The sequence below is a fragment of the Phycodurus eques genome, chromosome 9 (genome assembly GCF_024500275.1).
Source record: "Phycodurus eques isolate BA_2022a chromosome 9, UOR_Pequ_1.1, whole genome shotgun sequence".
Lineage (NCBI taxonomy): Eukaryota > Metazoa > Chordata > Actinopteri > Syngnathiformes > Syngnathidae > Phycodurus > Phycodurus eques.
In genome coordinates, this window is record NC_084533.1 from 6,345,646 (window position 1) to 6,360,230 (window position 14,585).

The 14,585-nt window shown below is 43.9% G+C and overlaps 1 protein-coding gene across 1 annotated transcript in view; it reads left to right on the top strand.

The window, feature by feature from the left end:
* The window catches only part of LOC133407440 (neuronal acetylcholine receptor subunit beta-2-like), a 31,267-nt gene extending 25,486 nt beyond the window's left edge, over positions 1–5,781 (top strand). Inside the window, exons 5-6 of the mRNA XM_061685343.1 lie at positions 1,503–2,481; positions 5,182–5,781. Coding sequence (XP_061541327.1) covers positions 1,503–2,481; positions 5,182–5,337 — 1,135 coding nt within the window. The 3' untranslated portion in view covers positions 5,338–5,781. The remainder of the gene's footprint in view (positions 1–1,502; positions 2,482–5,181) is intronic.
* Positions 5,782–14,585: the final 8,804 nt, after the last annotated feature.

Here is a 14,585-nt window from a genome sequence, read left to right on the forward strand (position 1 = left end):
TTTAGTGTCCAACCTGGCATACATGTCATCATATGCCTCTTGTTAGGCCTTTGCCACCTCTACATTTGCCCTATGTCACATCTCAATGTATTCCTTTCGCCTCTCCTCGGTCCTCTCAGTGTCCCACTTCTTCTGAGCTAACCTTTTTCCTTGTATGATTTCCTGTACTCTGAGGTTCCACCACCAAGTCTCCTTCTCTCCTTTCCTACCAGAAGATACACAAAGTACTGTCCTGCCTGCCTCTTTGATCACCTTGGCTGCAGTGGTCCAGTCTTCTGGAAGCTCCTCCTGTCCACCGAGAGCCTGTCTCACCTCTTCCCGAAAAGCTGCACAACACTTGACCTGTCTCAGCTTCCACCACATGGTTCTCTGCTCTGCCTTTGTCTTCCTAATCTTCCTCCCCACCACCAGAGTCATCTTACACACCACCATCCTAAGCTGTCTAGCCACACTCTCCCCTACCACTACCTTGTAGTCGGTAACCTCCTTCAGATTACATCGTCTGGACAAGATGTAATCCACCTGCGTGCTTCTACCTCCACTCTTGTAGGTCACCCTATGTTCGTGCCTCTTCTGGAAAAAAGTGTTCACTACAGCCATTTGCATACTTTTTGCAAAGTCTACCACCATCTGTCCATCCAAGTTCCTTTCCTGAATGCCGTATTTACCCATCACTTCTTCATCACCCCTATTTCCTTCACCAACATCTCCATTACAATCTGCACTGGTTAGCATGTCTGCCTCACAGTTCTGAGGACCTGGGAAGAAATCCGGCCTCCCCTGTGTGCAGTTTGCATGTTCTCTCCGTGCCTGCAAGGGTTTTCTCTGGGCACTCCAGTTTTCTCCCACATTCCAAAAACATGCATGGTGGGTTGATTGAAGACTCTAAATCTCCTGTCGGTGTGAATGTGAGTGCGAATGGTTGTTTGTTTCTATGTGCCCTGTGATTGGCTGGCGACCACTTCAGTGTGTACCCCGCCTCTCTCGAGAGAGCAGGAGAGAAGAGAAGCGCCAGTTAGACATGCCAAAGTCCAGAGTCAGGTGGTGAGGCAATGTTGAAATAAGTCTTAAGTTTTTAAAATTTCCACAGAGCTAGCCACCCTAATTTCAATGGGTTGGGCATTCCATAGTACTGGGGCCTATGTAGAGAATGCTCTAGAACCTACTGACTTCTTTTCAGCTGTCTGAGTCACAAAAAGACTAGAATATTGTGAGCGCAGGGCTCAAGATAGAACATAACCACTAAGTTAGCCTGATAGGAAGGTGCGAAGATGTAGTATTTTATGAGGAAGTGAGTAAACTTTAAAATCACATCTCGGTGGAACGGGAGCCAGTGCAAGTTCATCACCTTCCAAGTTTTATACTGTACATCATAGAACAAGAACTTGTTGCAGTAGATTGACAATCAAAGGTGTGCGGTAATGTTATAGCGATAGAGGCTGGATTGTAGTGATGTGCTTTATTTAGATGTCGTTTTAAATCTTTCCTTGTCTTTCTCCCAGTGCTGACGGCACCTATGAAGTCTCCTTCTACTCCAATGCTGTGGTCTCTAACAATGGCGAGGTGGCCTGGCTCCCTCCCGCCATCTACAAGTCGGCCTGCAAGATTGAAGTCCGCGACTTTCCCTTTGACCAGCAGAACTGCACCCTTAAGTTTCGCTCGTGGACGTACGACCACACTGAGATCGACCTCATCCTCCTGAGTGACTTTGCCAGCCGCGACGATTTCAAACCCAGCGGCGAGTGGGATATTGTGTCACTGCCAGGACGCAAGAATGAAGACCCAGATGACATCAGGTACCTGGACATCACTTATGACTTCATCATTAAGAGAAAACCTCTCTTCTACACCATCAACCTGATCATCCCCTGTATTCTGATCACATCTTTGGCCATTCTGGTCTTCTACCTGCCATCAGACTGTGGTGAGAAGATGACGCTTTGCATCTCTGTGCTCCTGGCCCTCACTGTGTTTTTACTTCTTATCTCAAAGATTGTGCCACCCACATCTTTAGCAGTGCCTCTGATCGGGAAGTACCTGATGTTTACTATGGTGTTGGTCACCTTTTCCATCGTCACCAGTGTTTGTGTGCTCAACGTCCACCATCGCTCCCCTAGTACGCACACCATGCCTCCTTGGGTCAAACGCATCTTTATGTATCAACTTCCCTCCTATCTTTTCATGCGAAGACCTGGAAGATCCAACATACGTGAGAAGTTCCGGAAAAAATACCAACAACAATCGTACTCTGAGAAGAAAGCGGGTGCAGATGCGGGGACAGGTTCTGTGGGACTGGCAGACTCCTCGTCATCCTTCTACGTCAACGAGGAGTCGGCCAAACGCTGGCCGTTCAGCGACTTTGCCGACAACACAGAGTTCAGGAAGAGGACGACACTGAAAAGCAGCATTGATGTGGAGGATGCCGTGGACGGCGTGCGCTACATTGCCGACAAAATGAAGAGTGAGGACGACGATGAAGGGGTAGGCTTTTGAAAGGAAGTGCCTTAAAACTACAAATAATTTTTCATCGAATACTTTGATTTTGGCCCCTCCTTGAGCTGTCACCTTATCGTGGTGGAGGGGTTTGTGTGTCCCAATGATCCTAGGAGCTAAGTTGTCTGGGGATTTATGCCCCTGGCAGGGTCATCCATGGCAAACTGGTCCTAGGTGAGGGACCAGACAAAGCACAGCTTCAAAAACCCCTATGATGTTAAAAAATTCAGGAAGACGTTTTCCCTTGCCTGGACGCGGGTCACCGGGGCCCTCCTCTGGAGCCATGCCTGGAAGTGGGGCTTGAAGGCGAGCGTCTGGTGGCCGGGCCTGCACCTTTGGGTCCCGGCCTGGCACAGCCCAAAAGGGTAACGTGGGTCCCCCTTCCCATGGGTTCACTACCTGTGGGAGGGGCCGGGTGCAATGTGAGCTGGGCGGTGGCTGGAGGCGGGGACCTTGCTGATCCGATCTCCGACTACAAAAGCTGGCTCTAGGGACATGTAACGTCACCTCTCTGGCAGGGAAGCAGCTCGAGCTGGTGTGTGAGGTCGAGAAGTTCCGACTAGATATAGTCGGGCTCGCCTCCACACACGGCTTGGGCTCCGGTACCAGTCCTCTTGAGAGGGGTTGGACTCTCTTCCACTCTGGAGTTGCCCACGGTGAGAGGCGCAGAGCAGGTGTGGGTGTACTTATTGCCCCCCGGCTCTGTGCCTGTACGTTGGGGTTCACCCCGGTGGACAAAAGGGTGGCCTCTCTCCGTCTTCGGGTGGGGGGACGGGTCCTGACTGTTGTTTGTGCATATGCACTAAACAGCATTTCAGAGTACCCACTCTTTATGGAGTCCTTGAAGGGGGTGCTGGAGAGCGCTCCCTCTGGGGACTCCGCTGGGGGATTTCAATGCTCATGAGAGTACCACCACCACAGTCTGCCAATCCAGAGGCACTGTCCCCGATGTCCACACGATGTTGCAGAGGCGTGTCAACCAGGACAGCCCCACAACATACAGTTGTTGGAACACACCGGAGGGTGTGTTCCAACTATAAGGGGATCACACTCCTCAGCCTCCCTGGTATGGTCTATTCAGGGGTGGTGGAGAGGAGGGTCCGTCGGGAAGTCGAATCTCAGATCCAGGAGGAGCAGTGTGGTTTTTGTCCTGGCCGTGGAACAGTGGACCAGCCCTACACCCTCGGCAGGGTCCTTGAGGGTGCATGAGAGTTTGCCCAACCAGTCTACATCTGTTTGTGGACTTGGAGAAGGCGTTCAACCGTGTCCCTCGGGGAGTACTGTGGGGGGTGCTTTGTGAGTATGGGGTACCGAACCCCCTGATACGGGCTGTTCGGTCCCTGTACAACCGGAGTTTGGTCAGCATATCCGGCAGTAAATCACACTCGTTCCCGGTGAGGATTGGACTCTGCCAAGGCTGCCCTTTGTCACCGATTCTGTTCATAAATTTTATGGACAGAATTTCAAGGCGCAGCCGAGGTGTAGAGGAGGTCCGGTTTGGTGGCCTCAGTGTTGTATTTTTTGCTTTTTGCAGACGATGTGGTTCTGTTGCCTTCATCAAGCCGGGATCGCCAACTCTCACTGGAGCTGTTCACAGCTGAGAGTAGGAAGCGGCTAGGATGAGAATCAGCACCTCATAATCCGAGACCATGGTCCTCACTCGGAAAAGGGTGGCGTGCCCTCTCCGGGTCGGGCATGAGATCATGCCCCAAGTGGAGGAGTTCAAGTATCTTGTGGTCTTGTTCACGAGTGAGGGAAGAATGGAACGGGAGATCGACAGGCGGATCGGTGCAGCATCTGCAGTGATGCAGATTTTGTATCGGTTTGTTGTGGTAAAGAAGGAGCTCAGCCGAAAGGCGAAGCTCTCAATTTACCGGTCGATCTATGTTCCTACACTCACCTCTGGTCACGAGCTGTGGGTCATGACCGAAAGAACAAGATCCCGGATACAAGTGGCTGAAATGAGTTTCCTCAGCAGGGTGTCCGGGCTCTCCCTTATGGTATGGTACCCCGAAGAACCCCCCACAGGACTCCCGAGGGACACGGTCGAACGCCTTCTCCAAGTCCTCCCCCCCCCCCCACCATGATCAGTTGACAGCTTCGCCCCTCTCTTCACCCGAGTGTCCAAGAGATGCGGCCGCAAGTCCGATGACATGACCACAAAGTCGATCATCAAACTGCCACCTAAGGTGTCCTGGTGCCAAGTGCACGTGTGGACACCCTTATGCTTGTACATGGTGTTCGTTATGGACAATCTGTGATGAGCACAGAAGTCCAATAACAGAACACCGCTCGGGTTCTGATCGGGGTGGGGGGGGGGCGTTCCTCCCAATCATGCACTTCCAGGCCTCACTGTCATTGCCCACGTGAGCCTCAGTCCCCCAGCAGAACGATAGAGTCCCCAGCGGGAGCGCTCTCCAGCACCCCCTCCAAGAACTCCAAAAAGAGTGGGTACTCTGAACTGCGGTTTGGTGCATAGGCACAAACAACAGTCAGGGCTCGTCCCCCCCACCCGAAGGCGGAGGGTGGCTACCCTGTCGTCCACCGGGGTGAACCCCAACAAAACTAAATTAACTAAACAAAACACTGAAGATTGATTTATATTATACCAGATTACACACTGTACAGAAAACACAACAATGGTGTTTTTATTTTATTTTTTAAGCACGAACCTGTGTGTCCTTACAGATCATTGAGGATTGGAAGTACGTGGCGATGGTGATTGACCGCCTCTTCCTGTGGATCTTTGTTTGTGTATGTGTGGTGGGAACCGTGGGCCTCTTCATGCAGCCTCTGTTCCAGAGTTACAACACCCCCATTGTTGAAGACATGGACCAGAACTGAAGGGTGACACCTGAACTTGGAAAAAAAGTCAACCTTAATTCTTACCCTCCTCTTCAAAGCGCCAAGCCAATCTTTTTATCACATGACTTTACTTACAGTATGTCCTCCTCACCTGACACTCTGATGCACTTTAGCCCTCTTCCTCCAGCACCTATTTGCCACCTGACCTCACTCTCCAGCCTTTTCAACCTCAACTTGTCCTGCCATATTCTGATCCAACAGGAGATATAAGATGTATCTAGTTTTGATGAAGAAACTGCTGGGTTTGTTGGTCTCAGTTGATCCAAGTCAGTAATAGTGTAACTCAGGTTTACAGGTTTTTGCTGATCTTTGGGACCAATTTTAGCATCATTGGGTCAAAATTGAGCTTCCTTTTATGACCCCCTGATTCCATTATTAATTCATATTGACATTACCTAGTAACCTAGTTCATCTTAAGGGTGTTTGAGGGCATTTAGGTCAAGGCTTTTTTTTTGGCATCAAACCCATTCAAGCATCAAGCATCATGACTGTATTGTGTGGTGTGTAGGTGTATACTGTGTGTGTGTGTGTATATATATATATATATATATATATATATATGTATATATATATATATATATATATATATATATATATATATACATACAGTGGGCACTGACAGTATTCAGACCCCCTTAATTTTTCCACTCTTTATTATATTGCAGCCATTTGCTAAAATCATTTAAGTTTATTTTTTCCCTCTTTAATGTACACACAGCACCCCATATTGACAGAAAAAAACAGAATTGTTGACATTTTGTAGATTTATTAAAAAACAAAAAACTGAAATATCACACAGCCATAAGTATTCAGACACTTTTCTGTGACACTCATATTTAATTCAGGTGCTGTCCATTTTTTCTGATCATCCTTGAGATGGTTCTACATCTTCATTAGAGTCCAGTCGTGTTTGATTATACTGATTGGACTCGATTAGGAAAGCCACGCCTGTCTATATAAGACCGTGCAGCTCACAGTGGATGTCAGGGGAAATGAGAATCACGAGGTCAAAGGAACTCCCTGAAGAGCTGAGAGATAGAATTGTGGCAAGGTAGATCTGGCCAAGGTTACAAAAAAAATCTGCTGCACTTAAGGTTCCTAAGAGCACAGAGGCCTCCATAATTCTTAAATGGAAGACGTTTGGGACGACCAGAACCCTTCCGAGAGCTGGCTGTCCGGCCAAACTGAGCAATCTGGGTGAGAAGAGCCTTGGTGAGAGAGGTAAAGAAGAACCCAAAGATCACTGTGGCTGAGCTCCAGAGATGCAGTCGGGAGATGGGAGAAAGTTCTAGAAAGTCAACCATCACTGCACCCCTCCACCAGTCGGGCTTTATGGCAGAGTGGCCCGACGGAAGCCTCTCCTCAGTGCAAGACACATGAAAGCCCACATGGAGTTTGCTAAAAAACACCTGAAGGACTCCAAAGATGGTGAGAAATAAAATTATCTGGTCTGATGAGACCAAGATATAACTTTTTGGCCTTAATTCAAAGCGGTATGTGTGGAGAAAACCAGGTACTGCTCATCACCTGTCCAATACATTCCCAACAGTGAAGCATGGTGGTAGCAGCATCATGCTGTGGGGGATGAAAACCTTCTCCAGAGTGCTCAGGACCTCAGACTGGGCTGAAGGTTCACATTCCAACAAGTACTATGACCCAAAGCACACAGCTACAATAACGAAGGAGTGGCTTCAGAACAACTCTGTGACTGTTCTTGAATGGCGCAGCCAGAGCCCTGATTTAAACCCAATTGAGCATCTCTGGATAGAGCCGAAAATGGCTCTCCACCAACATTCACCATCCAACCTGACAGAACTGGAGAGGATCTGCATGGAGGAATGGCACAGAATACCCAAATCCAGGTGTCAAAAACTTGTTGCATCATTCCCAAAAAGACTCATGGCTGTGTTAGCTCAAAAGGGTGCTTCAACTAAATACTCAGCAAAGAATCTGAATACTTATGGCTGTGTAATATTTCAGTTTTTCTTTAATAATAAATCTGCAAATGGCTGCAATATAACAAAGAGTGAAAATTTTAAGGGGGCCTTAATTCTTTCTGTACCCACTGTGTGTGTGTGTGTGTGTATATATGTGTGTGTGTCTATATATATATATATATAGAGAGAGAGAGAGAGAGAGAGAGAGAGAGAAACTAAAAATCATTTAATTATTCTCTCATTATTGTGGCATTTAGCAAAGAGAAATAATTTTGGTAATCCTAATTGACCTAAAACAGGAAACATTTAGTCTGATTTCATGTCAGACAGGCAGGGGAAAAAAGCATGTCTTTTTACATAGTCATGGCTACTGGCCATGACTGTAAATAAATATTCAAAATGTTAGGTAAGAGAACAAGCGTGTCTTTTTGACATTTACAAAGTTCAATACATTACTGAGACATGTTCGTCACCTGCAAAAAAGTACAGTGTAGCTGTTTTCAGTGGCCCATTTTAAGAATGGCACCAATGAGCTTGGTTATGTTTTTATTTCTTTCAGCAGTACAGATAAGCTTCCTCACAGTAATTAATTGGGAGGCAAATTAAATCATGTCAGTTTTACTTAAACCTGTGCACTGGAGGTGCACAAACCTAACTAACAGTATCTCAGGACCTTGTTCTGTTTTGACTTTGGACTTTGGATTCTTTTCTACTCTCCTGCTTGAAGCCCTATTTTTCTTTCCTAAGAGCTCAAGGACAAAACCAAAAAAACAAAAAAAAAATAAAAATAAAAATTAAGAACTTAAACAGAAAACACATTGTGGCAGTAAGGGAACAAAAAACGATGTGGATACACTCCTTGTAGCATGAATGTTGTATTATTACGATGGAAGAGCAGTTTCAGTTCATGAAGTTACACCCTCACACACACGTTGGTTTGTGGACTTTGACTGGTGCACAACAAGCTGAGGGACCACTTGTGCAACTGTAAAAACACAAAACCAATGACTAATAGCTTCTCGCTGCATCTTTTTAAAGGTCCTAAAGAATAATTTTGAATAACTATGACCATCACAAAAGAAACAACAGGAATAACATTGTCAAATATTTTATACTGGTAGGAACAAATGAGCCAAACAGCCTCGCCTCTCTTGCTTTTCCTGTGTACAATTTTTGTCTATTCTCAGAGATAAATTCAAGTACTTACCAATTCTATAAAGAAGTATAAATTATTGTCATTACATCTGCCACGGCGGCTGTGAGTAAAAAAATAAAGGGTATGCTGCATCTTTTGTTTTGTCTTGAATGTTTTTGTTTGTATTGTGGATGGATGTCAGGAGTCATGAGTCGATATTAGCTAACTGGATCAATAAAGGAGAGTGAAAGCAACGCACTGATCTGATGCAACGATTTTGTATTCGTTTATGGATACCTTGACTCAGCATTATAAAGAGAGGCATCACTCCATTTAACACTGCTGACAGCTTATTGTAGTTGCATAAACGTTTCTTGTCTACGGCTCACAATTCTCTATCACTCTCCATCTAACTGCCTTGTACTATTAGCTGGTATTCAGCTAAAAGTAATAAGTGTTAACTGTATTGTAGTAAATTCGCATCTTCCTTTTCATTTATGCAGCAATAAAAAAATGTTCATACCCTGTTACACTGGGGAACAATTTGAAAAAAAAAATTCTGTTGAGTTAAGAGGTTTTCTTTGCTGATTAAAACGAACATTGGCATGCTGATTCTAAAATTGGATTTTGAATTGTTTTTTTTTTACTAGCATGTCAAGTTTTTTTCTCCACAGCTAACCCTCCAGATATGCAAAATTCCACTGATTTGCTGGAGTAAGACTTGCCATCTGATTACGATTGGACTCATCTACAGCTACGTGGCAACTTGCTTGTGCAGACACAATTGAGACAGTACTATCAATATCTGCAAACAGAAAGCTAGCATAGTAGGAATTAAGAGGATTTGTGCCATATGCTTTGTAAAACATAATAGTGTTAAATAAATATTGCAGCTGTGCCTGTTTCTTTCCTATTTCATTGTATGTCAATATTTGAATTTTTTTTTTAAAAACAAGCCCATATCTGTTAAGTACAGTATTTTTCATATTTTTCAAGAAAACTGGGATTCTATAGGTTACAAACCCTTTGGATTCCATTCCCAAAAATGAGTTAAAAACAGCTGTGAGACCTAACTCAACAAAAATTGTGTTCCCCAGTGTAATTCATATCACAGAATATTTTGTAGCACGGTGAGGTAGTCGTTAGCACCTCTGCTTTAGAATGGAGAGGCTCTAGGTTCGTAACTCTATTTTGTACAACGTGATTGTGAGTGTGACTGGTTGTTGTCTCTTTTTCCTGCAACTGACTGGAAACCAGTCCAGTGCGTACCTCACCACTCGAACAAAGTTAACTGGGATATGCTCCGGCTCAATCATGACACGCGGAATGGACTATTGTACTAGATCTACGGGAGAATACTACTGATTTTGAATGTTCTCCGACAACGGAAGTAAACCAGTGTCACTTCAATGCTGACAACACACACATGCACCTGACTATAAGCCTTGAAAATCTTTTGTTCTCTCGCCCTCGTTATCAGATAATAAATGATTCCTAAAACTGTGACGCCCGGCCTAAAATGAAGCCTGAAGGCATCACACAAATCTGGGTATATGCTGGCGTCATGCCAGTGCCGATCACATCACGTTTACACAATTCCTTGTGCTGATGCTAATCCGTGACAGTGATGGCCCCACAACATAAGTCATGCAATGTGTGGCAAACAGCAACATAATCCCACGGATGTCGTGACAGCCGTGGAATTGGAGTCAGATTCAGCAATTAAAGCTCAGAGTTGGACTTGCATGCAGCCACAAGATACTTGACATCTGCGTCAATTTCCATGAACAGAACAGTCAGTTTGTTTCTTTTGTATGAATGATAGTGTGTAACTAACAAACCTCTGTATAATCCATGTAAAAAAAAAGGCCTTTTTACCTTTAACCATAATAATAATAATAATAAGTTTATTTACTGTGTATAGCACCTAACAAAACACATTTAAAAAGTGCTTTGACACACAGAAAAAGCATATACACAAAAACAAAACCAAGATAAGTGTCTTGTTCGCTTACAGTGGCGGTTCTTTGAGGGGGGGGGCGGGGGGTTGGGGACACTATGCTTGGACCAGCATAGCATAGACATATGAAGATATGTGCCAAGTTAAAAAGCCCAGACTCCCTTAAAGAGGATTGTATAGGAAAACAAACTATTATTAAGATAAAGTGCAATGATTGCAGTCAGGGTGATTTGTAAATGTTCTGTTTGGGACCATGATTTTAAATAGGTAAATAATTTGAAAAAAAATAAAAATAAAAATGTGTATAATCATAAATGGTACATTTATATGGTGGTGGTGCACTTATCCAATACTTTTTAAATGTATGTCAATCATATGGTTGTGGTAATGGTAAAGATTAAGTGGTTTTCCCAGGTTGAGAGGGTTAGGAGCCCTCACTACAACAACTGGCCCCTCTGAGTCAAACAAATGGTCAAATAAACGTATAGTGACTACACTGAGGAAAAACACCCTGTATGTTATGTTATGGTTGTGATGGTTGCATTATACTGTACTTGTCACCTTCGTAATAAACAAGGCCAACATTCAATGGTACTCATAATTAACAGCATCAGCAGCACTAACGTTATGTAGACCGACGTTAATCTCACTGATTTGCGCTACGTTCATTTCACCTTCGTCTCCCGGATCCCAGCACACGGCTTCTTCGGCGGAGAGAAAGGTCAGCGCTACAACCAACGGGTGCTTGCCTTGCATTGCATTCTAAAGCAGCTGGTGGCGAGAGAGTGATTTTTGATTGATATTGGAGAGCAGTGAATTGCAGTAATCAAATCTGGGGAAAATTAGAGTATGGATCAATCCTTCACAGTTGGATTTAGAAATTCTTAATTTCATTTTGGCTATATGTGGAAGAAATATGACTGGATGACTTTATTGATGTTGGTTGTGAAGGTGAAATATGAATTAAAAAAATACTTTATTATTATATATTATTATTTTCGGCTGTGTTTGTGATATTTTCTGCAATAGTCAATGGCTGGATTTAACAATGTGGGTAGAGTTTTGCATGTTGAAGATAATTTGGGGATAAATTGGGTAACGTTTCGTGTCATCCAGCAACTGAAGAGCAGAAGAAGAGCATTCTTTCAAAGCAGCTCTGTTTCTAGTATCTTCTGGTCTCAGTGGAAGATATATCTGTGTGTTGTCTGCATAGTAGTGAAAGGAGCTCAATTTTTTGGCTGAGTGGCAGAATATAAACAGAAAATAAAATCCGGCCTAAAACTGAATTTTGCAATACACCACAGGCAAGGGAACAAAGACCAGGCAGGATTGTAAGAGTTGTATAATGCATTTTAAAGACTGTTTGCTTCATTTTCAATAGGGTCAACAATCTTAATTTAAGTAACAACAAAGGTAAATATAAGATGCAACAATTTGATTATGAGCTACAGTATGAGAGCATATGTGTAATTGCATACGATAACAACTATTTGGTGTGGCATCAACTATAACCCTAAACTCATTCAAGTCCCGGTACACAATCAAAGTCAAAGGTTGTTATGGGTACCAAAAGAACAAATTCCTAGTATACTGCTCTTTGGCAATGCTTCGTTGGGGGTACAGTACCTAAAGGGTGGAGCTAAAGTCACTGCACACTATTGATTGGATGAGAGAGATTCATCATTTTCATGAGAATGGGAATAATAAAACATGCATGTAGGACAAGTTGAACTGTATTGCTTGGTTAAAAATGGCTTCAGGTTAAAAATGAGCAAAGGTTTTCTTTTAGGGTTTTGAAAAATGTACATAAATACAATAAAAATCACTGCTATAAGCTTGCCGGGATGCAGGATGCAGTGGTGATGTCCCTTTTTAAAGAAGCACGTAATGCATACGCACAAACTGCTTTGACACGATCAGACACGATCAGACTGAGGAACAAGGAAGCAGCATAAATAAAACTTCACGTCACATTTTGTATTAGTGGGTTCATCAGATGGCGAGAAGTATTTTCCAAAGCGAGTCTTTATGGACAACATACCATTCTACACCACTCCCGCCTCCTTCTTGCAGCACTACATTCGAGATCGGCGGCAGAACAGATTTTTTTTGTGGTGTTCTGTGTTGAGATGAGCGGAGCACACCACACGCAATATGAACAAAACTGCTCGATGCCCGATTTTGTTTTATCTTCTTCTGTGGGGTCTGTAACAGATAAAGAATCTTTATATATATATATATATATATATATATATAGATATAGATATCTATATATATATATAACAAAAACAGCCTGATTATCTTTATATGTGTACTGGGCCTTATGTAAGTCATGAGACTCCACTGGTCTCAGTAGCTGTGTCTTAGATGTACACTTATCTGGAGATGGCATCAAGGGTGCTGTGGTCCACCTTAGGCTGTTGTCGTATAACTAGATGCCTCCCAAAAAATAACAGTTTTTAGTCCGTTGCAGTTGATAACAGGAGTCCTTAGATGCACTACAGAGGCGTGTTTTTGTGACATCACATGAACAAAGGTGTGATATCATGATGTTATGGTCTAATTGATGAAAGAGATGACAATCAATTTGTTGAGGTTGAGAAAGGGAGGGACGATGAACCTGGTCATAAATATGGAGGTCTGGGGTCATTGCAGTCAGAGGAGACAACATCTAAGGACGTCTTCATGTTCTACTGTCGAATCAATAAATACTTATCTTCTGTGCAGGCCACAGTGCTTACAGAAGTACATGTATGGACATGCATTTTATACTATTTGTCATCTTATCTCATCTCTCATCTTAGTACCCCACTCAGCAAATGCAAGGAGTAAACAGTATGCACACATCCATTCATGTGTGTGCACTCCCTGAGCCTGTGCTGCAGTCTGGTGAGTATCAGCAGTTTGATATATATATATATATATATATATCGTCAGCCATTATCTATCCACTGCAGGATGAAGGCCTCTTCTTCACGTTTCCAACGACTACAACATTTTGCAATCTGTTGCCAGTGTATTCCCTTGTGTTTCATGATTTCATCCGTCCATCAATTTTTAGGTCTTCGCCGTGGCTGCTTTGGGTCCAGTGGTATCCAATTGATAGTTTCTGTGGTCCGCCATTTGTCAGCTCCTCGGGAAACGTGGCCAGTCCATTTCCATTTAACGCTTTTTAATTTTTTAATGACGTCGGTAACTCGCGTCTGCTGTCTTATCCAATTGCATCTTATCTTGTCGCGAATGCTCATTTTCAACATTTTGCGTTCCATCTTCCTTTGAGTTACACATAGTCTTTGTATAACTTTGGCATTCGTAGTCCATCCCTCCATCCATCCATTTTCTGAGCCGCTTCTCCTCAATAGGGTCGCGGGCGTGCTGGAGCCTATCCCAGCTGTCATCGGGCAGGAGGCGGGGTACACCCTGAACTGGTTGCCAGCCAATCGCAGGGCACATACAAACAAACAACCATTCGCACTCACAGTCACATCTACGGGCAATTTTAGAGTCTCCATTTAATGCATGTTTTTGGGATGTGGGAGGAAACCGGAGTGCCCGGAGAAAACCCACGCAGGCACGGGGAGAACATGCAAACTCCACACAGGCGGGGCCGGGGATTGAACCCGGGTCCTCAGAACTGTGAGGCTGCCGCTCTAACCAGTCGCCCACCGTGCCGGCCATTCGTAGTCCAAGTTTCACTATTGTAAGTGAGGACTGGTCAAATACATTGATCGAAAACTTTTCTTTTCAAGCAAATGGGAAGATTGTTCTTGAATATAACACAAAGCCTTCCATAAGCCTGTAAGGCAAGCTTTATGGGCGTTCAACTTCAGTGCTTGTATTTCCATCCATTGTTACAAGTTGAGCTAAATAGATGTAGTTGTCGACAGCGTCTAGGACATAGTCCTCCATTTTGATATTTTTTTGTGGACAGTAACGATTAAACATGACCTTCGTTTTGCTTTTGTTCATTTTCCGACTTGAGCGACGGCTTTCTAACTCTAAATATTGAATGCGACACTGTAGTCGTTCACCATCGTAGGAGAATAAAATGATGTCGTCTGTTAAACAAAGATGGCTGGAAGATTAATTTGTAGTCCTTCTTTTCCCCAATTGAGCTTTTTAAATATTTCTTCAAGGCAAGCTGTAAATAGCTTCAGAGACAGCGTGTCGCCTTGCCTGACCCCTTTTCCTCGAC